The sequence below is a fragment of the Populus nigra genome, chromosome 10, assembly GCF_951802175.1.
Source record: "Populus nigra chromosome 10, ddPopNigr1.1, whole genome shotgun sequence".
Lineage (NCBI taxonomy): Eukaryota > Viridiplantae > Streptophyta > Magnoliopsida > Malpighiales > Salicaceae > Populus > Populus nigra.
Window position 1 is genome coordinate 8,849,309 of NC_084861.1, and position 22,051 is coordinate 8,871,359.

The 22,051-nt window shown below is 35.1% G+C and overlaps 3 protein-coding genes and 1 long non-coding RNA gene across 5 annotated transcripts; 2 read left to right on the forward strand and 2 right to left on the reverse strand.

The window, feature by feature from the left end:
- The first annotated feature begins 368 nt into the window (after positions 1–368).
- Positions 369–7,411, forward strand: LOC133705590 (glucose-6-phosphate isomerase, cytosolic). Of its 2 annotated transcripts, none has more exons than XM_062130879.1 (24): positions 369–524; positions 699–772; positions 854–930; positions 1,024–1,105; positions 1,299–1,346; positions 1,653–1,808; positions 1,884–1,980; positions 2,150–2,192; positions 2,911–2,978; positions 3,091–3,175; positions 3,444–3,492; positions 3,705–3,777; positions 3,853–3,913; positions 4,171–4,237; positions 4,541–4,597; positions 4,693–4,746; positions 4,858–4,986; positions 5,424–5,487; positions 5,581–5,654; positions 5,821–5,874; positions 5,957–6,025; positions 6,489–6,578; positions 6,741–6,848; positions 7,027–7,411. In XM_062130879.1, exons 2-24 carry the CDS (start codon positions 722–724, stop codon positions 7,075–7,077), a joined length of 1,707 nt encoding a protein of 568 aa, XP_061986863.1. In that variant the 5' UTR covers positions 369–524; positions 699–721; the 3' UTR covers positions 7,078–7,411. The 2 variants fall into 2 exon arrangements, with proteins under 2 accessions (XP_061986863.1, XP_061986864.1); XM_062130880.1 differs by having other exon boundaries at positions 375–524; positions 711–772.
- A 1,526-nt stretch (positions 7,412–8,937) lies between these two features.
- On the reverse strand, positions 8,938–10,706 carry LOC133705991 (homologous-pairing protein 2 homolog). Its single transcript, XM_062131483.1, has 6 exons — positions 10,602–10,706; positions 10,416–10,441; positions 9,949–10,216; positions 9,641–9,711; positions 9,341–9,529; positions 8,938–9,251 (listed from the first exon to the last, which is right to left on the reverse strand). Exons 1-6 carry the CDS (start codon positions 10,627–10,629, stop codon positions 9,153–9,155), a joined length of 681 nt encoding a protein of 226 aa, XP_061987467.1. The 5' UTR covers positions 10,630–10,706; the 3' UTR covers positions 8,938–9,152.
- Positions 10,707–12,517: 1,811 nt separating this feature from the next.
- Positions 12,518–14,348, forward strand: LOC133704217 (uncharacterized). The gene is made up of 2 exons (XR_009844015.1): positions 12,518–12,637; positions 12,818–14,348. It is a non-coding gene; the product is annotated as an uncharacterized LOC133704217 (long non-coding RNA).
- Positions 14,349–15,170: 822 nt separating this feature from the next.
- LOC133704215 (small ribosomal subunit protein cS23z-like) lies at positions 15,171–16,161 on the reverse strand. The gene is made up of 2 exons (XM_062128998.1): positions 15,743–16,161; positions 15,171–15,652 (listed from the first exon to the last, which is right to left on the reverse strand). Exons 1-2 carry the CDS (start codon positions 16,022–16,024, stop codon positions 15,365–15,367), a joined length of 570 nt encoding a protein of 189 aa, XP_061984982.1. The 5' UTR covers positions 16,025–16,161; the 3' UTR covers positions 15,171–15,364.
- Positions 16,162–22,051: the final 5,890 nt, after the last annotated feature.

Sequence of the window (22,051 nt, forward strand, 5' to 3'; positions counted from 1 at the left end):
TTTATTGATTAATAAATAATATAAGATAATGAATACCTAAATCTAATGAATAATTTATAAATATATAAATGTTTTATGTGATATATAATAACTAGGACATAAATATCAAGAAATTCAATTCATGGATAACTATTATCATCTTTAATTTCTAATAAAAAGTGTTTCATTGGATTTTTTTTAAAAAAATGGATTTTTTAAATTTTAAATTAGTTTTTTATATATATTTTTAGGTGATTTTGATGTATTAATATTAAAAATAATTTGTTTTAAAAATATTATTTAAAACTATTTGTTTTTTCACTGATAAATACCCCTTAGCCAACACCTGGCTCATACTTTCACGTGACCATACTCCTTAGCCAACACCTGGCTCATACTTTCACGTGACCACACTCCTTAGCCAACACCTGGCTCATACTTTCACGTGACCACATCACCACCGCCTCTTCATTTCTCTATTCTTCTCTTTGCAGCTATCCTCTCTTTTCCCTAGCTTCATCTAATCCCTCTCTCCCTCTTCTCAGGTATCGTCTTTTGTTTTCCTTTTTCTTCCTCTTGTGATTGCTGCTGACTACTTCGTTTGTTTAACTTGTATCAACCATCGATTCGATAATCGAGTTCTCGATCATTTAAGTGACTGTTTATTACACGATTTTGACTATAGCCACTATAAATTTATTGCCTACTTTTTTTTTAAGCGCCTGCTCCAGACAAATTTCAGATGGCTTCATCGACTTTAATTTGCGAAACCCAGCCATGGAAGGACTTGAAGGTAAAGTGCTTATTACTTTCTGTATGATATAAAAGATACTTATAAAGGCATTATTAATAAATCGGGCTTTTGTTTTTGCAGTCTCATGTTGAGGACATTAAGAAGACTCATTTACGCGAGTTGTTGAGTGACACTGACCGATGCAAGTCAATGGTGGTGTAAGTTTGTTTAATGTTTTTTCTGTTTCGATTTTTTTATCTTACTGTATTGTTGTGGATTGGGTTTGTAATGTGTGCGCGCAATTTCGATAGTGATTTTGATGGAATAACGCTTGACTACTCACGCCAACGAGCCACCCCTGGTACCATGGATAAACTTTGTAATCTGGCAGAGGTAAATTTTGAGTGGTTCTTTTTTTTTTGGAATTTTTGCTGCCAGCGCACGGCAGCCTCTCAAACCACCATGTGTGGGACGTAATAATTTCTCCATCAACTTTTTCTTACCACTCTCTGCACCTTATTAATGTTAGTTTGAAAGGATTCTTTGCAATGTAACTATCTAATGCAAGTCACTTTCCATTACACAGGCAGCTCATCTCAAGCAAAAGATTGATCGCATGTTCAATGGGGAGCATGTGAGTCACATTTTATCCTTGTAATCTTATTCATGCGTAAGCTTATGTGAAATTGGTGTGCTGTACTTATTTCTGTCAAGAAATTCGCTGTCCTTTATGAATTCCTGATCTGTGATCCTGCGTTTTGTCTTTATAATGCCTTATTTAAAGACCCCATTTGTTAGAGCAGAGGGTGTCCAACTCTCTTGATTTTACTTATTAACACTCATATCACTGATGTTTGCTAAGTTTTGTATTTGTATTTGTGTATTTTTGACAATATGGCTGTATGAACATGCTGTCTGATGTTAGTGTGGATCTTTTCAGATAAACAGCACTGAGAATAGGTCAGTGCTTCATGTAGCTCTTCGTGCTCCAAGGGATGCAGTTATGCAAAGTGATGGCAAGAATGTTGTACCAGATGTCTGGAATGTTCTGGACAAGATCAAGGATTTCTCTGAGAGGGTCCGCAATGGTTCTTGGGTAATCTTCAGTTCCTTTCTGAATTTCAGTTGATATACATGATGCTGAAGCCAGTAATGAATTGAATGTTGGTAGGTTGGAGCCACAGGAAAACCACTTACTGATGTTATTTCAGTAGGCATTGGTGGCAGCTTCCTGGGTCCTCTTTTTGTGCATACCGCTCTTCAAACAGGTTATCTGATGCTTTATTTTCTGATGCTTTATTTACTAAAGCTGCACCATTCTGTTTTATTATATTATTCTCATTGCATCATGGTTGTGTTTTCTTAATAAAAACTGTTGACCTTGTTTTACGGCAAAATCTTGCTTAAATTTTATTGTTTACTGATTGCAATTTACAGATCCAGAGGCCAGCAAATGTGCTACAGGACGCCAATTGCGATTGTAAGCACTTACTGTAACTTCACACTTCATTATTTTCCGTGTTAGTGTTATACAAGCTTCTCATCCTAAACTTACAGATATAGGCTTCAATGTTCAAATTGTTTTAGCAAAGGTCCACTTGCTTTCAACAATGATTATTGAGCTTTTGAAATAAATTTTAGAACTCATTGCTTCTGACCTTAATAAATAGAAGAGGGGAATAAGCCCACGAGATACTATCTAAAATCTCGACCATTTCATGTGTGAAATTATATTTAGGAGTCAGAGAAATTATGTTTCATACAGGTATTGTGTATTGCAGGGGATGAAGCTGACAAGAGCTAGCGATATGCCTTTTCTTTTCTTTTCCTTTCCTTTCCTCCTTTTCTTTTCTTTTCCTTTCCTTTCCTTTTGTTTTGAGAGGAGGGGGAAAAGGGAACATTCAAATGCTAGATGTATCCTAAAAGTGACATTATTGCTCATAGCGCATATCAGGGGAATGGTGCATCATTTAACTGGCCACCCCGGAGTTGCAATACACATTATGACATCCTATCATAAGTGATGTAAACACACAAACGACATGCTTAATGTGCGGACAACTAGTTGTAGGTGCATTCATGGTTTAAGGGGTCATCATAAATGATTTTTATGATTATGTCTATGCTTACAAGGCAATTGTATCATTAGATTGTTTTACAATGCAAAATGATGTTCTTGTTTTTTTGGCATTTGCCAGTCTTGCAAATGTAGATCCAATTGATGTTGCTAGAAATATTGCAGGCCTCAAACCTGAGACTACCCTCGGTAAATAATATTTGTTCATTATTCATGTCACTAGTTTGTTGTATACCTTTTACTTATGCACCTTTTCCTACTTTAAATTCTAAATCCTATTTTTTTTTGTAATTACATGCAGTTGTTGTGGTTTCAAAGACTTTTACCACAGCTGAAACTATGCTGAATGCTCGAACACTAAGGGCATGGATTTCAAAAGAACTCGGGTTAGTGCAAAAATCTTCTTATTTAAGCATGCGGTATTGGGTGATCCAGGAATTAAGTTTAGATCATTTTGGCAATAAAGAAAAGCGGAGGATTGATTTCAGAGTTAGAATAGCATGACTGCTAAGATTGAGAGAGTAGTGCTTATAAATAGTTTGCATAAATGCTCCATGTCTGTCTCGTAGTTTTTAAAATGCATTTATAAATCTTGTAATTGCTCCATATCTCTCTCTGATTATAACTTGGGACCCTTCTGCAACTTATTTTCAGACCATCTGCAGTTGCCAAGCATATGGTTGCAGTTAGCACTAATCTTACGGTAAAGTGACTTTATGTTGTTTGCACACTATCATTCTTTAGATTTTAGGATGATTGAAGTTCTATGGTATTTTAAAAAATCATTTTCTCCACCCCCTTTATATCATTTTCTATAAATGGCTCTTCTTCCTTCTTCCTTCTTCTTTCTCTTAGAGATGCCCTTTTTTGGTATTTGGCAACCTTTCTACTCAATTTTTCTTCTTTCTAATGCAGCTTGTGGAAAAGTTTGGCATTGATCCTAACAATGCTTTTGCCTTCTGGGACTGGGTTGGTGGAAGATATAGTGGTAGGTTTTATCTCTTTTTATGGACGGAATTATGGCGAACTTCATGCAGAATGCTAATTGTGTCATTGCTTGCAGTCTGTAGTGCTGTTGGCGTGTTACCTTTGTCTCTCCAATATGGTTTCACAGTTGTTGATAAGTATGGTAACTTCTGATTGTTTTAATTCACGCATTAGATTTTTCCTTCACCATTTTTTTAGGGTTCGCAAGAAACAATGTCAAAAGTGCCAAGGATTCTCAATCTGTGGCATACAAAGATGTATACATAATGTACACTTATCACCTTTTTGTCCTCCATAGTTTCCCACACATCTCCTAGTTACTTGCCTGGTCTTTTTTGCTATTTTGTTAGGATTTGTTACGTAGTTGATAAAAACTTCTACTTTTCTACTCAAGGTTCTTGAAAGGAGCATCAAGCATTGATCAGCATTTCTATTCTGCACCATTTGAGAAAAATCTACCTGTAAGTGCTCCAACATCATGAAATTCTATCAAATCTATTATTTTTTTTATCCCAAAAAATTGCGTATGATTTTCTACTAGTGGTGCTTAATCACTGTTAACATGGGTAGGCTCTGGATTAAACAGTTGGTATGATATATGATTACAGTCTTTGAGGTCCTCTTAGATTTGAAGCATTTAGTATGGTGCTATGTCTTTTGCCTTGTGATATCTATTTGGGGGATTATCTCAACAGGCATGAGTCCTGGATGTGCTTTATGAGATTCTAAAGACATGTTGATAACTTTCTGACTTTCTCCTGCAGGTACTTTTAGGTATGTTGAGCGTGTGGAATGTTTCATTTTTTGAATATCCTGCAAGAGTGAGTGTTTCTTCACTAGATCTATTTGAGTTACCACTCATTTAGAATTCTTAACTTTACCAGTGGTCCTATAACTTGTTCTACTACTCCTTTAGGCCATCTTACCTTATTCTCAAGCCCTGGAGAAATTTGCACCGCACATCCAGCAGGCAAACCTACTTGAGCTCTATCTTTCCTTTCCCTTTTAGTATTAAATATGTAAAAGAGAGAAAATCTGCTTATTAAAGTACTCAAGGCTTGTTTATTTTACTTAAATCTAGGTCAGCATGGAAAGTAATGGCAAGGGGGTATCTATTGATGGTAAACCACTTCCCTTTGAAACTGGTGAAATTGATTTTGGTGAACCAGGAACAAATGGTCAGCATAGCTTTTATCAACTAATTCACCAGGTAATTTTCTTGTTACGCTATACATTTGGTAGAAGTAAAATTAGGTCAAGGGATAACTAAGTTGGTTTTCTTAAATTCAATTCTGAAATTCAAATAATTTCCTAGTTCTATGAATTTATTTTTTTGAAGAAATCCCTGCATAACGTTGCTTCTGTGGGATAAGCTGTTTCTGGATACATTTATTTCTAATCTTGATATCTTTATGCAAGGTTTTGCCTTTTTTTTCCTGCACATACCCTGTCATGGTAAACTTAACATCTCGATACTCATGTATATGCACCTCAACAGCCTGTCTTTTTAAATGGAGCATGAAATTTAGTTCTTCATTTTGGATGGTTTCTAATTGAACAGTGGCCTGCTTTTTTTCAATGTGTGTGGCACCAACTTCAATTCCCATTTGCTGCATATTTGTTAACTCATCCTCTTAAAATTTTCAGGGACGTGTGATTCCCTGTGACTTTATTGGTGTTGTGAAGAGTCAGCAACCGGTATACCTAGAAGGTATTTTGTCAAGATTAAGATTTACAAGGTCAACTTTTTAAGCTTTGAATTTTTAGTTATGCTTTATCTGATTTCAAATCAATTTGTTCACAGGAGAGGTTGTAAATAACCATGATGAACTCATGTCCAACTTTTTTGCCCAGCCAGATGCCCTTGCATACGGGAAGGTAGGTTTAAGCATTTATGTATCTACTAAAAGGATAAGAAAAAAGATACAAGAAACTATATTTGCATGCTATAAGGGCCAAGGTATCTTACTGCTGTATCTGATTCATGGTGCAGGGGTTGTCTGCAGTGACGTCTAATTATTAATTTATTTATATTTTTTTGCAGACACCAGAAGAGTTGCAAAAAGAGAATGTTCTGCAGCATCTCGTACCTCACAAGGTGAATCCTCAGACTTACTACAGCATAGCTTTACCAATTATCACTGGATGATTAATCTTAAGCATTGCTTTGTCTTGCCCAGACCTTCTCTGGCAATAGGCCTTCTCTCAGCCTTCTGCTCTCATCATTGGATGCTTACAAAATTGGACAGGTTTGTGGCTTCTGCTTGTTAATGAAGTAGTTGTGCTAATAGAGTTTTTGAATGCAAGTTTACTATTTAGAAATCCTATGTTTGAGTTTGATGCTTTGGTTAGTGATTCTACTTCCTGTGGGAATTCTGCTAGCTACATGTTGTCCTATTTTTTGTAATCCAGAAAAGATTTCCCATGATATAGCAACGGCAGCGACATGTAATCCATTATTGGGAATGTCTGTAGCTGAATGTCATGTGAAAAAAAAAGTAATGTCCCACCTAGTTTTAAGGTTGACCACTCTTCCAGTGCTTATGCTTACTTGAACCTGGTATCCCTCGCTCTCCACGTTCCATTCCATGTACTCAATTCAGGTTGCCCTTTCCTACAATGCATTTGTCGGTGATTGTGTCTGTTCTTTCATTGCTTTACTGTCTATATAAACTCCTTCTGGTCTAATAGCAGAAAATCTGTCCTTTTCAGTTGTTGGCGATCTATGAACACAGAGTTGCTGTGCAAGGCTTCATATGGGGCATCAATTCTTTTGACCAGTGGGGAGTTGAGTTAGGAAAGGTATGAATTACCTCAGGAACTAGTTTGATCCTTACGAAACAAACATGTTGTCCAAGAGTTATGCTCTCTTCTGAACTAAATGTTGCCTTTCCTGTTCTTGCTTTTGCGATTTTCCTTTTGGTATTCCTTGGTCCAAGTGTCTCTTTCATTTTCTTAATACAGTCGTTGGCTACTCAAGTTAGAAAGCAACTTCATGCATCTCGTGTGAAGGGAGAACCGGTTGAGGGTTTTAATTTCAGCACTACAACAATGCTAACAAAATATCTGAAGGTATGCGGGAATACTATACAGCTGACAGCAGAAACATGTTACTTTAGGAACAAACTGCTGTAAAAAAATATTCACTGTAGTCAAAGCGCTATTCTATCTGAACAGCTGTAGCAAGTTAAAGAAACATAAAATTAACCCTAATTATGGTAATGCCACTGAAATTGAGTTTTACTTGCAGGAAAGTTCGGAAGTTCCAGCCAATCCTCCAACTATTCTTCCTCGGATATAACTTTGTTCCATGACCTGGAGGTTTCAGCTTTGCTATACAACTTCTTGGAATCCTAAAGATAACATATGCAGAGACACTTTTCGCGATTTTCTGAAATTTTCCTCTTGTTAAAAGGTTCCTTTTTAATACGAACAAGGCTATAATGATACCTGCAGTTATACTAGCAGGTTCTCTCATGACTCATACGGAGGCTGAAAAATGAAATTTTTGGCCCCGAATTTTCTTATTCTAATGCTCGGTGCTCCTGCGAACCTCATTGTTGCGTTTGAGCTTTGTGTTACCACATTATTGTGTATTCACAATAAAATGACACTTGCCAGGTCCAGCAATTTTATTTTTTGAGGGCTTGAAAGCCAACTGTTATATTCTTGAACCCACCTCCAAAATTCAAAGAAAGAGGAGAACAGGATGAATTGCTTCGAATTCCATTAACTGCTCGAGATTAATAATTTTTCTTCGATTCAATTCATTTTTTGAACTCGTATTATTTAATCAAATCAAATTTTGTTTAACCTACCCTTCGGTGCTTATTCGTGCATACAATATTGATGTTTAAAAATATGAGATTTCAAGAATCAAACTCGTAACTACTTGAACAGAAACAAAAAATTATCATTTCAAAATTTTCTGGATTTATGCCATGTTCTCTAATTGTCTAGTGTCAATTCCACCAGAATCATGGGAGTTTTCGGCCTGTAGGGAGCCACGGTTTATTTATTGGGTTCGGCCTGCATATGTTTATACTATACATATTTGATTTATGATGTCCTAACAATATGTTTGTAGTTTCTTTGAGTTAAGAACTTGGTTAGCACGTGTAAATATTTTTCTTTCACACTTCTTCCTCTCCATTCTATTTCCTCTCTCTTTATGGAATATTTTTAATGACTCGATCAGCAAAAAAAATTACACAGAAGCATAGCTAGAGAAAAAAAAATCGAGAATAAACATATTTTTGTTGGCTATGAAAGTAGAACAAGTTAAAATAATAATAATAAAAAAAAATTAAATTAAACGGTTATACTGTTTGCACCGGTGCAACCCATAAAACAAGATTTAAAGAGTTACGTTGATCCCATTAGCGCAACAAGAAAATCCCTAGGGTCATTCAAAGTGGCCCGAAGGTGAATTCAAGACATGGATATTCCACAGCACGTGCTACAGAAGGACCTGGTATTCAAAGTTCACAGCGCTTAAACATAGAGAAGGGACTTGTCTCTGTCAGCACCAGACGAGTTCGAGGATTCCAAGAATCATGATTCATGAGCATATCGCATCTGTCGTTAAGCTTGGTCAGTTCTGCTAATAGGAAGGCTTGATTATAGGTTACATCTGTTCATTCTTCACAGTAAATTTTGGGGACAATTTGGCTGCGTGTGCGTCGTATATTTACTGGATTCTGTTAAAAACAGAGGAACCTATTTAAGTGTGTATGTTTGTATTGAAGAGGATTCTTAACATGAAATGTGAAGAGAGTGCAAACCATCCTCTATGTGGAAAACCAAGGACTCCCTGGAACCAGACGGGCACACTTCTTATTACCAATTGAACAAAACAACAAAAAGCATGAAGACCTTCAGAACTCCTGAAGAGTGTGCTGCCTAGAAGCACTGGAGGTAAATGCCTCAGCTGTCTTGTGTTCATCAATGTCGAGACAAAATCAATCATTACTCATTTGTCCAAACACACCAATGGGAAAACATCAATAATTCATCCAGTTATGTAAAGGCAGTCACACTCATGGCAAGCTGAGATCGCTTTGTAAAAGATGTTGCACCATTTGAGAAACGTATCTTATGGATTCCCAAAAACTATTTAAACGAGAACTGGACATCCTTTCCTATGAATAGGTCCTCCATGTAAATTGCATTAATTCAAATATAAGAACACTTAAACTGGAATACCATGCACCTTTTTGAAACAGCGGTCCAACATGCAATTGGTCAGAAGCGACAAATCTAATTCTTACAAGATAACAGGATCTACAAATTTTATAACCGGCTAACCCCTTAAGAAAGAAAATACCAACAACTTGTGCCTAATGCTTCATCAAATATGCAGTTCCTCCTATAAAGTTACTGGTCTCTGGTTCGCTTCTTGCCATGTTGCAGCAGGCCACTGAAAGACTGCAAGCTCACACCAACATCTTCGTCATATTCAAGTCCAAGTTCTTCCTGCAAAAACATAAATATATTTATTAAACCCAATTCCTGCAAACCAAATTGCAAATTGCTGGCAATACATGAAAACATATAGATATGACCTTAAATTCTTTTAGATCCTTGGGTAAGTTCTCAGTTATAGCATCCCACACATCCTTGAACATCCTTTTCCGCTTTCTCCACTGACTTACTTTCTCTGAATACATTTCCGCAATTGCCTTCCGCTCTTCTGGCCTGACCAAGGTAACTCCTTTGCGCAATTTTACCAATCTGTCTTCCATTTCTTTAACCTGATACAGAATTCAAAAATCCTTAGCTCAGTCCATTCTTCTTCTCGGAAACAACTTCAAAGGACTCCACTAAACAATCACTTCAAAAACACGCGCCCATGCACAATTTACCTCCTTCTGCAGCTTGGCCTCTTTATGACGTATCTGTTCGAGCGTCAGATTCGACTGCAAGTTTTTAATTTCTGCAATAGTGTACATCAACCCTCCCAATAAATTACTAACTTTCCTCAATAGTTCACAAAGAAGCTGAGACCCATGTTAGCTTCGGGTAAATCATATCATATTGAACAGTTGAGATATGTCAAAATAGTAGTTGTTGTAACACGGAAATTCATCAGATCCAACCATGAAATATTCAATATTCAATTTTATTTAACAAAAACTATAAGCACACTTGTTGGGTTGTGTATAGAACATACCTCCCTCAACCTCACTAATTGCTCTCTTCTGCTCATCCAGCTGTTGCTGCACTTGTGCATTTTCTGCTTTCATCTGATTAAGCTCTTCGCTGTTGGGAATATCAAACTGGTCTTGCCGAGCAAGGTATATCTTCTGCTTACCATACTCCTTAAACGAAATCTTCCCGTTATCCGCAAGATTATCCAGTGCTTTCTGTATCCCTGCCTTCTTTAGGTTAAACTTTTGCAATGAATCGGCCACGTTTTGAGAGTTCAATGGCCTATTTTGCTACACAAAGTGAATTTTCAGATTATAAAACTACATTAAATTTGAAGTCAGATTTCTTCTAATTTACACTTGTAATTTTTATTTTCTGAAAAAATAAATAAATCAAATGAAGAACACAAGTTAAAATGTTACTTTGTTTTCTCTGCAATAGCAGCAACCGAACAAATTGAAATCTCTGAAGAGAGAAAGGGTTATTTACCTCATTCACGAAGTTCAGCACGATAGCTGCCAATTCAACAACAAAGCGAGAGAGAGAAGAGAGATGTAAGCATTAATCAGATATAATAATGGTGGTTGAGAAGCGATTAAGGACGATGTAAGTTGAAATTCATTATGGAGACTCCAGAATATATGTATCTGTTTTTAATATTCAGAGGAGATTTACCTTCGGCGCTATCGGATTTCGGGGCCATTTTCGATCGGAAAATGAGAGAAAATGCGCGGGAGACGCGTTTCTGAAGGAAACCCCCCGAAATAAAAAGTGTTGTTGTGTTTGGCTCGGTGAGGAGGTGGCTTCCTTTTCTTTTAAGAGAACATCGGTTCATACGCCACCGTATGCTGGACTCTTTTAATTTTTCTTCGTTTTTATTTGTAGTTTTTATTTTTCTTTTCTGTGAGAAAAGGGACATCTACTAGGGTATTTGCGTATATTTCAATCAAGTTTTAAATAATTTTTATTTTTGTGTTCCAAATTATTATTTTTTTAATTATTTTGATATATTAATATTAAAAATAATTTTTTTAAAAAATAATTTTTTAATATATTTTTAAATAAAAAATACTTTAAAACATAGCTATTATTATTACACAATACCACTTAAATTTCCCACATTTGCCACATCAAAGGTTCAAAAGAAAGCATGATTCTGGTTATCACAATCCTTCACCAAAATTTGTAAGTCTTATTATCCATCTTCTCCTCGGGAATCCTTCAATTGTCTTTTAATTTATATTTGTAATTTTATTTTTCAAATTAACCATCACTCACATATTTTATGTTAATTGTCGTCTTGTAATTTTTTAAAACGTGATGATGCCAATTTAGCTAATAAGATGATAAGAATGATAAAAAAAAAATCAAGAAGTTCTATATGTAGAAAAATTAAGTTTTTAAATGAAAACAACGTTGTTTTATTAAAAAAAAATAAAAAAAAATTGTTTTTATTAAAAAAATATAATTTGAGTTAAATTGTTTACCCTTATATCAACTTGGATCTTGAGCTACATCCACCTTAAAATTATACCTTATAGCCTTATGTATTATAGATATTGAAATGATAAAAAACATTCCGTTGTAAAAAAGGTTCATAATCGGGGGACCAAGGAATAATTTATTACATCCCCGGAGTTCAAAATTGAGCCAGCCAGTTGCTTCTTTTTTTAAAATTTTTTTTAATTAATATGAATGTTCGGATCAGCTTGTGTGTATCTCGATTAATTTCATGGACCTCAAAACTAACAATTATATAAGCCTCCACTACTTTTAAGAGAACTCAAACTCATAATTATTAATAAAAAAAATTTCAAAACTTAACTAATTAAACTTCCTCTTAGCATTAATATTATTAACAAAATTGCTTCATTAATTATTGCTGTCATGGTTAATATTTTAATATTATTAAATTTAATCTTGTTTGCTAGTAATTTATTTATCTAATATATGATTTGGATTAATTTTTATATTGAATTAAATGAGAATTAAATTAATTAACTTGAAAAGTTAAACTATAACTTAAAAAAAATTTAGTTTAATTTTTTTTATTTTAAAACTACATCATTTTAAATTAACTCAAAATAATATATTTTAACCTTCATAACCCATAAATCAAATCTTTTAATTATGTCATGGGCTGGTGGGCTTTACAGGGCAAATGAGCATTTTTTTTATTGTGTTCGTTTTTTATTGAAAAAAAGCACAATCAGACCCCAAACCCCTGAGGGAGCAAGCTTGATTGAGCCGAAAATTAACTCAAACCCTATAATATTTGCTCGGTTCAATTCAATTTGGTTTTTAAAAAGAAAAACCAGCAAAACTTGTCATTTTTAGTGGTTTATTTTGGGCTTTTGTGGCCAAATATGATTTATTTTTTTATAAAACAAATGATAAAATCAAAATAAATTCATAAAATAGATTGGATATCTAAAAATATTCAATAACACATGTAAATATAATAACAAAATTAGAAGAACATATGCAATTATTCAGACAATATATATAATTACAATCACAAAAATTTATTATAAGCAAAACATATCCGGACTTGTTTTCTTTTATACATTAGAAACAATATAAACTTCATGTTCTAACACAAAGATGCAAATCTAAGGATGGGTCGCGGGTGAGGTAATGGAGGAGAACGAGAGATAAGGGTGGAGAGCGAAAGGAGTGTGAAGATAATTTTATATTTATACCCTTGTCGAGTTAGCACAATTTCTTATTTTTTAGTTAAATTAGTTTGGTTTGGTTTGGTTCAATTAGTTTTGAAAACTTGACACCAAAACTGAACCAAATCTTTTTTTTTTCCTGATTTTTCCGGTTAATATTTTTTCAGTTTTCTAGATTTAATAAGTATTTTTTTATTTTTTATATTTTATTCCCAGACCAAAAGCGTGCAAACAATGGCAGCAACATTAGCTGGAGCGCTGCTCTGCAACAACCAAAACACAGTCTCCTTCGCCTAAGATAGAAACGATAATACGGAAAGTGGTTCAGATTATTCCGTGGGTTGTTGAAGGAGTTTACATTTTGTGGCTCTTTCTACTTCCTTACCCCCCTGTAAGTAAACTCCTCCCCCTCTTCGTCTCCTTTTTTAAAACAATGTCCCATGTCATAAAAAAAATGCAATTTGTGAAATCATATACTCCAGTGTGTTTGATTAATACAGGGAGATTTTGTGTGGGCTGTCAGTTCAGAGACTGTAAATTCTCTCATTGGACTTTCTCTCAATTTCTTCTTCATCTTGCCTTTCATCGATTCTGATATGGCCTTTTCGAACTCACATCTGATCGCTAGTTAGTACTTGTTGAGTATATTTTAAGCTTGATGGGTTCGGAAATGGACTTTCTGGCTAGTAGTCGGCATAAGTTATGTTGACGCCCCAGTTCTTCACCCGGTAAGAATGGTTGGCACTCGGTTCTGTACCCTTTTTACAGTCTAACGTTGGCGTCGGTGATTTTTCTTTCTTTTACCCGATGTCTGAAGGATTATTCAACTCTGCTCTTGGGTGGATTTTCATGCTCGCTCCTTCGCTGTTCACCGATTGCAAGAGGGATAGGTACTGATGTTCATTGGATGTTTTATGGGGCTTCCAAATGTTCCTTACAAACAGTATCCTTCATTCCTTGCACAATCTTGTTCCTTTTTCCATTCCCTTTAAAACACCACTCCAAGATTACAAGATCTTCTAGGATGATCACTTGATTCGGCTGGATGGCTTTTAATAGCTATTGGCGGGGCTGCATGCCTGATATCAGTACTGTGGGCTCTTTACGGTCGAATGGATGGTAATTTTGGGAGCATAACAGACAGATGGGGTTTTTTGGTCTGTTATTTAGAATCAGAGAGGTGGTTTATTCTTTCATTTGGGATATGTATCTCAACATAATTTTCCAGCGGTGGCTGGGGTAGGTGAATATTTGCAAAATGCTCAGAAAAGCAAGGTTGATGTGGTGAGATATCTTATAGAGTTGTTCCAGTGGTGGGCTTGGTTGCCTATCTTCTCTGTTTGAATCTTGATGAGGACCTGTGGCCAAATGTAGTTCTTTGCTAGATTTGAGCTGGAGTCAACTTTACAGGTTTCAAACTACTTTAAATGCGTGCATTTTTTTTTCACCATCTGAAATTTTAGGGAACTTTGTATCTCTATTTGGCGTACAGTAAATGTACTAGTGAATTCGTGTGATTATTACAACGAAGCTCAATAGTGAGTTGGGGATGCTTTGCCTGTATATTGCTCCTTCTGTTGTTGAAATGGTCAAATCCAGAAACAATATATGAAAGAACTTTTTATATTGTACGAGAGGAAGCTATGTATGATCACCCCTTTCGTTTTCTTTTCATTTTTTGTTCAATGATGAGTGTTATGTTTTCAAGTTATATGAGCAGAAGTCATATGTGATCGCTCGTCTGTTACATTGTGTTATCTTTTCCTCTTTTATTGGGATGTTTTTACAGCTGAAACAAAGTTACAATCGGTGTAATGCTCAGTTTCAGAGAAATTATCTCAGTTTTTCATTTCATGTCATGTTTTAGATTCCCGTGTGTGCGCTTCCCCTGCTCAAGGGAATTTGTTAATATTGAGTGTTGAGCAATGATAATTCTATGGAATCTTGTTGGAGCATATACATCAATTTGCGGAACATCGGATATTGCGGGACAGAACAAGACTGGGTGTCATGAGACAACCCTCCCCCAACGACACTGTTCAATTCCCGAGGCAGGAATTCAATGTCGTGAGTGCAGATTGCACTGCAGTTTTTCCAAACAGTGTTTCATTATCTGAATCTCTTTCCAAGCACCGGTCTTTCAAATTAGGTACCATTCCTTTAGTTCCACTTAAGCTGAAGGCAGCTAGATTTCTCTATTTCTCCTGGTCACATTCAGTAATACAACGATGTAGAGTTCACCATGAAGATTAAAGATCTTGGCTGCAAATTCATTTATATTTCAAGACGAAGCATCAGTAATGTTTTGCGATGTTATAAATACAAGTCCCAAGCTCAAATAGAGTCAAAAATTTCTACCAATGCAGACCTCCTTGCGTATGCATAGAGCTTAGAGAAGAGAGTTTCCTAATAGCAGCACTCCTATCAGAAAGTCTCTCCTAATCAGCTAGCAGCAGATACAACTGGACTTTCTGCTAATATTGTACTGCAGCCCAAGTGGAATGAGGCGGTAAACGTACACCTATTACCAAACATTTGCAAATAATTTTTAAACATTTGCAATCCGACATAATTCAACTTCAACTGGGAAAAATACCATAACAAACCATAAAACGTGAATACAGTTAGCACGAACATATCTCAACTTTCAATCATACCAGAAAGAAAGATCCAAAAGGATGTAAACGAGCTACAACCTAAACACAACAACGAACTGCAAAACAAACCCCAATTCCGCACCCCAAAAAAACGTGACCATCAATTTCATTGTGCGGTAAGATTACCACCACTTTGCTGCCACAAATTGATGATATCCGTGGCCTGATTGAGAAGTATGATCATCTTCTTCTGGGATATCCATGGCTTACTCTCTAGAGTAGCTTTAAGCTCTTCCCATGCATCCTTCCTAGGCCAAAAAAAGTAAGGACTCAATGGGACAGTGCCATGTCCAGGTATCACCTGATCAAGAGCCAGCCCGATGTTCTTCTCCATCCATACAAACTTCAGCACCAGCCTTGGCTTCTCCACTTGCTTCACCACCAACTCCGCTTTCTGAAAAAAATCAAGAAAATCACCTAACAGAAACAGTATAAAACACATATAAACACTCATTAATAGTTAAAGAAAGAGAAGAATCTGGACCTCGGTTTCTTGGATGGGGATGGATTCTTCTGCTGCATTGGATGGTGGAGCATCGGCGGGTGTTTCAGCTGCGAGAGCTTCTGGGACTGCAAAAGTTGTGTATCTTTGGTTTCTTGAAACGTGTCTCCTTTTCCGGTCAAAAAATGTTGAAGAGCGTATCGGATTTGGTTTGGGATTGACAGAGATTGTGGCTTTGAATGTTTTGCAACTAGGGGTTCGGCTAGGCAATGAATAATAAGTGAACACGTTATTTACACCAGATTGAAATGCCATGGATAACATCTTCTCTGTGTTTTAGAGAGATAAACCTTCTGGAAAAGGAGAGAGAAAGACAGAGATTGGTTATGTCCTGACCAAAACCATGACGGTCTTTCTCTTCACCAGACGAGAACCACCTGGGTTAGGATAAGGCATTTGGGATTTTAGTTCAGAGTCAGATGGGATAAAGTTTGGTGTACGAGAGATTGGGTTGGGCTTATGGAGTTGTCTTGAATTAATAACACATCTATAGAAGTTGGCCCATATAACATCAGAGCCCAGATATGGAACCAGCAACTTCAAGCTATCACTGTATACCAGATTTGAAAAAAAAAACAGATGAATATATAAAATCCAAAACTTCGAAAAGCATTAATGTACAGGGCTGAATTTGGACTTAATTTATGAGAGTGGAAACCTGTATGAATACTCTAATTCATATATATATATATATATATATATATATATATATATATATATATATATATATATATATATAGTCCCGTAATAGGGTGAACAGTGTAAAAAATGTGTTTTTTTTTGTTGTATTCTTAATCTCGATTTTAGTTCTTCTTTGGATTTTACACACCTCAGCTAGCAACAAAATAACATTCGATTTTTTTTTACGATGATTAAATTGCATCTGCACGATCTCGAAGGTACAGACATAGTTGTATGACCACGCACCTGAGTAATAAATGTGGAAAAGCAGTGCATTGTATTTGTAGGGGTGTTTTAGAAATTATTTTTTTAAAAGTGTTTTATATTTAAAAATTTATTAAAATAATATTTTTTTTATTTTTAAAAAAATTATTCTTGACATTAACATATTAAAACAATCTAAAAATATTTTTTTAAAAACACCATGGTGAAATATTGTTCCAAACGAACACTTGGTATGTATTTGGTAATATTTTAAAAGCTTTTTAATTAAAAATACATTAAAATAATATATATATATATATATATATATATAATCACCACATCAAAATTATTTAAAAATATTTTTTAAAAATTATCAATTTAATTTTGTTAAGAATAAAAATAGTTTGAAAAATTTGCACCGGAGTGATTTTTTTATGGCCAACGTGTAATAAAGAGGTTGGAATTAGCTCTCATGACTTTACTTTCTAAGTCAAGATTAAATGAACTCACAGGAGAAACATGCCTTCGCATGGGGTAAAGGTAAAGCAGATCTTAGCCAAAGTTTACTTCATGCTCCCCTTGTGATTGGATTTTACCCTTTTCCGTGCTTGACAACACGGGCGGGCGGGCGATTGGTGGAAGTTTATGATAGAAAGTCGATTTTTCTAATAAATTTTCGTAATCACACAATGTATGTGGTGGGCGCCACGCAACGAGACTGGATTGTGTTAGCTTGTGCTAAAGGAACATGATAGAAAGAACAGGATGTCAAGCTAGAGAAAGTTCGGGACAACCTTGCACAATTTTATATTTTACGGATTGATTTAGGAATGAATGGCTACTAGGCTCGAGATTGATCTATAACTATCTATTTTTGCATGGGATAGTTTCATTGAGTATTTTATAGTTTAAAAAGTTTTTCACTTTACCTCAATTATATTAAAAATTACACTTTGTATTCTACATTAATTAAAATTTCCAAAACAGACAAAATGATTAAATTACCCTAATATATCAGAAATTCTTTTTCTTCAGACACGATCTCTCTTCTTTTTTAACCAAGATCAAAACATGACCTAGTTTAACCAAAAAAAAAAAAAATCATGATTCTTTCTCTCTTAATTCTGCTATCAACCAAATATATAAACAATAAATACAAGATAAGAAATGTGCAATAAATATACCGAATCTCTAAAATTAGTATTGTTAAAATTACAAGTTGACTTGTGCCTTATCTATCACTTCTTAAGTTTTCATTTTTTTTTATGGAATTGTGCCTCTAGCAGCTGTGATATCTCTTTTACTTTTTAGAAGTTCATATATGCATTTTGATTAGACAATTAGGTTTAGAGAGAATTTAGTAGTTTGATTGTTGTTACTTTTTAAATAATTTTTCATGTCAAAAAATATATTAATAATATTTTTTAAAAATTATTTTTGACATCAGCACATCAAAACTATCTAAAACATACAAAACATATTAAATTTTAACCAAAAAAAATTAACGCATTCCCAAACATATTCTTAATCACTTTAATGCAAGTCATACCTTTAGGGACTGGCTTTAAGCGTGAGTGAAGGCTCGGATTTTTGCTTCTAATTGTTGGTTGATTCAAATACTAGAACTGCAATATATGAATCAAATGACATAATTAAGAATCCGGTTTGAAAATATAACGTGTTTCTCTACATTTACTTACTTTTAATAGGTTGTTTCCATTTCTTTTAATTGTTTTCTTGCATGTCAATCACTTTATCATACATGAATAAAAAGTAAAAATATATGCTATGAAATTAGAGAATACTATTTCCATAATAAAATCTTTACAATTGTACGAAGGACCAAACATATTAGATACTTGTCATGCTATATATATGTTCTTATACTTTTGAATGTGATGAGGTGAGACTGTGTGTTGTTAGTAATATTTAATGCTTATTGTGATGGAAAAATTTTCTTTCATTTCACTAGTGTTCCAATTCAATAAAATAAACATGGATTATAGGTAACTATTCATGTGCTTATAAGTGTTCTATTCTTGAATATTTTCAAGACCCTACTTGGACTTGCAATTATGTTACATAAATCCCTTAAAAAAAAACTACTCACGGTTTTATAATTTTATTATCCGAGTTTCTATTGTATTTTTTGTGTCATGTTAAAAAAATATTTTTAATAACCTTGACTACTATTAATGCTCTCTTTAATGACCTCTCGATCATTGCGAGAAACCACGGTCACCTTTATTCTAGAGATCAAGTGATATAGTTTGATAAGTGTTCATGGCTAGTTCAAGGTTGGGACGGTGCTTGGTTAGAGACTTGATTAATTAGATCTATTTAATCATGAAGATGTGCGAAGAATATTTGATTTTAAAGGTGATGAGATTTAGGTTGTTTCTAATTAATAGGTATGATATTTTTTTGTGTTGTAGCATTAATACTTAATAGCCAGATTAATCTTAAAGAAAGAGACTTGAAGATTTTTTTTTAATACTCTCTAATTGATGGGTCCAAACTTAACGGGCTCAAAAAAAATCTATTAAAAGCTTAAAAAAGCTCAAAGAAAACACCCAAAAATCATGGGCTCGGACGCGCACCCGAAGCCCAATATGCTTGGGTTCAGGTAGAGTGTTTGTATCCATGTTTCACCTCTAATAGGCTCGGACACTTTGTTGGAGCCCAACACTCATTTCAAAATTTTTTCTAAAACCTTACATGGATCATTCAGTATTTTTTATTGATTCTATACGTATTATTTTGAATAGAATGTAACTTAAAATATTATAAGAGTGAAATTACACTTCAACCTATTTTCTTCATAAAAGGACAAGATTTATGAGTTATAAATGTACAATGAATCCTTCAAACTCAAAGTTCATAATCTTTTCATTCTTAATATTTTTAGCATATATATATTTTAGAGTTTATTTCTCTAAAATATCATTGTATTTTCTCTGCCTGCAAAGCTACTGACTTTACCTTCAAAGAGTTCTCACGTCCATCAAATGAGATCTTTTACAGGTATTAACTACTAGTTACCTTGGCATATTAGGCACCACCTGCTACTTCCATAACTACCAACCACCTTGGATTATTAGACATTACTTGCTACTATCTATCAATCACTTGAGTTTTCCACCTAAAACCCATCAAACTAAACTTTTTATATCAAACTGTCAGATACCTTGACTATAAAAAATAAATTAAATTGTTTAAACTAAGAGATTAGTTAATTATCCAACACACCAATTTCATTTCTAAATATTTTAGCTTTTCGAACTCATCGGAACATGATTAATTTAGGAATGAATTTTGATTGAGATGAATAAGTTTGAAGGCTAATTTCGTTGTAAGGCCATCAACTACAATTTTTAAGTTTTTATTATTCCATTTCTGCACTTAACCCTTAGTGCATTTTAGAAATCTGAGTTGAAAAATTTCTTTTGTCATTAATTTTATTTGCAGTGAGTGTTGCTCGACGCATATGATTATTGTCCATTTTGTTTATTCTTGCTTATAAGAATTGTTAGGATACTGGCATGCAAACCCGACAAGATAAAAGGCAAAGAATAGGATAAAACGAGAAATCAGACACACAAGAATTTACGTGGTTCACCCAATTTGGCTACGTCCACGGGCAAGTATAGAAGGATTTTACTAAGTAATGTGGGAATTACAACCTCTCTCTACTAATAGGAGAACAACTGAAATCTCTCTATTAATAGGAGAAAACACCTCACTTACTCTCTCACAAATACCTCACAATTTTGTGGGATTTCTTTCCCTCTCTCACTCTTCTCTTCCTCTCTTGTTTCTCTCGTGTGGTGTGTTTACAATGCTTGGATGCATTGCCTATTTATAGGCAAGCATCCATGTAAATACAAGGGGCAAGGCAAGTGGCACAAGTTTGGTGCCTACAATTTATGACTAAGGAAGGATGGCTTCACCACCATTGTTGACTCCTTAGGTGGCTGGTTTCACATTCTCTAATTCAATCTTGGTGGCTGGTGGTGGCTGGCTTCACATTCTCCCACTTGAAGACTTTGATGATTTAATCAAGTCTTCACACATGATCTTCTGTGATTCTTCTATCCTTTCTATACTTGCCATCTTCATGCTGCTTACGTTTCTGTTAGGCCATAAGAGGATCTGCACCATATATACTTGTCAGTGTTGACTGGTTTGGTCAAAGCATCTGCTGGGTTTTCCTTTGTGTGAACCTTTTGAAAATCTACACTTCCATCTTCCACCACTTCGCGAACAAAGTGATACTGAACATCTATGTGTTTTGTTCTTGAATGAAACGCTGGATTCCTTGCAATATGCAAGGCACTCTGACTATCACAATACAAAAGAATGTTCTCTTGTTTGTGCCCGAGCTCCTCCATAAGTTTCTTTATCCATATTGCTTCTTTACAAGCTTGTGTAGCTGCCATGTACTCAGCTTCTGTTGTGGATAACGCTACAACAGTCTGAAGTTTAGAGACCCAGCTCACAGCTCCTCCTGCAATTATGAACACATAGTCTGTCGTGGATTTTCTTTTCTCAAGGTCGCCAGCAAAATCTGAATCAACATAACCCTTTACAGTAAATTCTGATCCTCCATAACATAAGGCAGCATCTGAGGTACCCTTGATGTATCTCAAGATCCTCTTAATAGTATTCCAATGCTCTCTACCAGGATTTGCCATGTATCGACTAACTGCTCCCACTGCTTGTGCAATGTCTGGTCTTGTACATATCATGGCAAACATTAAACTTCCCACTGCTGATGCATACGGTACTCGAGACATCTCCATCCTCTCTGCTTCATTGCTAGGAGACATACTTGAGGATAATTTGAAGTTAACAGGAAGTGGGGTGGAAATTGGCTTACAATCTTGCATGTTGAAGCGTCGCAAGATCTTCTTCAAATAATTCTTCTGAGAAAGCCAAATCTTCCTCTTACTTCTATCTCGGTGAATTTGCATCCCTAGAATCTTGTTTGCTGGTCCCAAGTCCTTCATATCAAACTCCCTAGCCAACTGTGCCTTCAATTCTTGGACTCGATCTTTGTTGGGGCCTATTACCAACATGTCATCCACGTACAACAACAAAATGATGAAAACATCATCTTCTTCAAACCTCTTGTAATACGTACAATGGTCTGAACTGAGTCTGTTGTACCCAAGGCTAATTATGAAGGAATCAAATCTCTTGTACCAACACCTCGGCGCCTGTTTGAGACCGTATAGAGATTTGTTCAACCTGCAAACCAAGTTCTCTTTGCCTGTTTCAGCAAAACCCTCTGGTTGGAGCATATAAATTTCTTCTTCAAGTTCTCCATGAAGAAATGCAGTTTTCACATCTAACTGCTCTAAGTGAAGATCAAATATAGCACACATCGCCAAGACTACTCTGATT

Coding starts and splice junctions, on each gene's coding strand:
- LOC133705590 (XM_062130879.1), top strand. CDS start 722: ATGGCTTCATCGACTTTAATTTGCGAAACCCAGCCATGGAAGGACTTG. Junction 2,979..3,090: donor CAAACCTGAGACTACCCTCG/GTAAATAATATT, acceptor AATTACATGCAG/TTGTTGTGGTTTCAAAGACT. Junction 6,849..7,026: donor TGCTAACAAAATATCTGAAG/GTATGCGGGAAT, acceptor TTTTACTTGCAG/GAAAGTTCGGAAGTTCCAGC.
- LOC133705991 (XM_062131483.1), bottom strand. CDS start 10,629: ATGGCCCCGAAATCCGATAGCGCCGAAG. Junction 9,712..9,948: donor AATTAGTGAGGTTGAGGGAG/GTATGTTCTATA, acceptor ACACTATTGCAG/AAATTAAAAACTTGCAGTCG. Junction 9,252..9,340: donor AGGATCTAAAAGAATTTAAG/GTCATATCTATA, acceptor ATGTTTTTGCAG/GAAGAACTTGGACTTGAATA.
- LOC133704215 (XM_062128998.1), bottom strand. CDS start 16,024: ATGTTATCCATGGCATTTCAATCTGGTGTAAATAACGTGTTCACTTAT. Junction 15,653..15,742: donor TCCCCATCCAAGAAACCGAG/GTCCAGATTCTT, acceptor GATTTTTTTCAG/AAAGCGGAGTTGGTGGTGAA.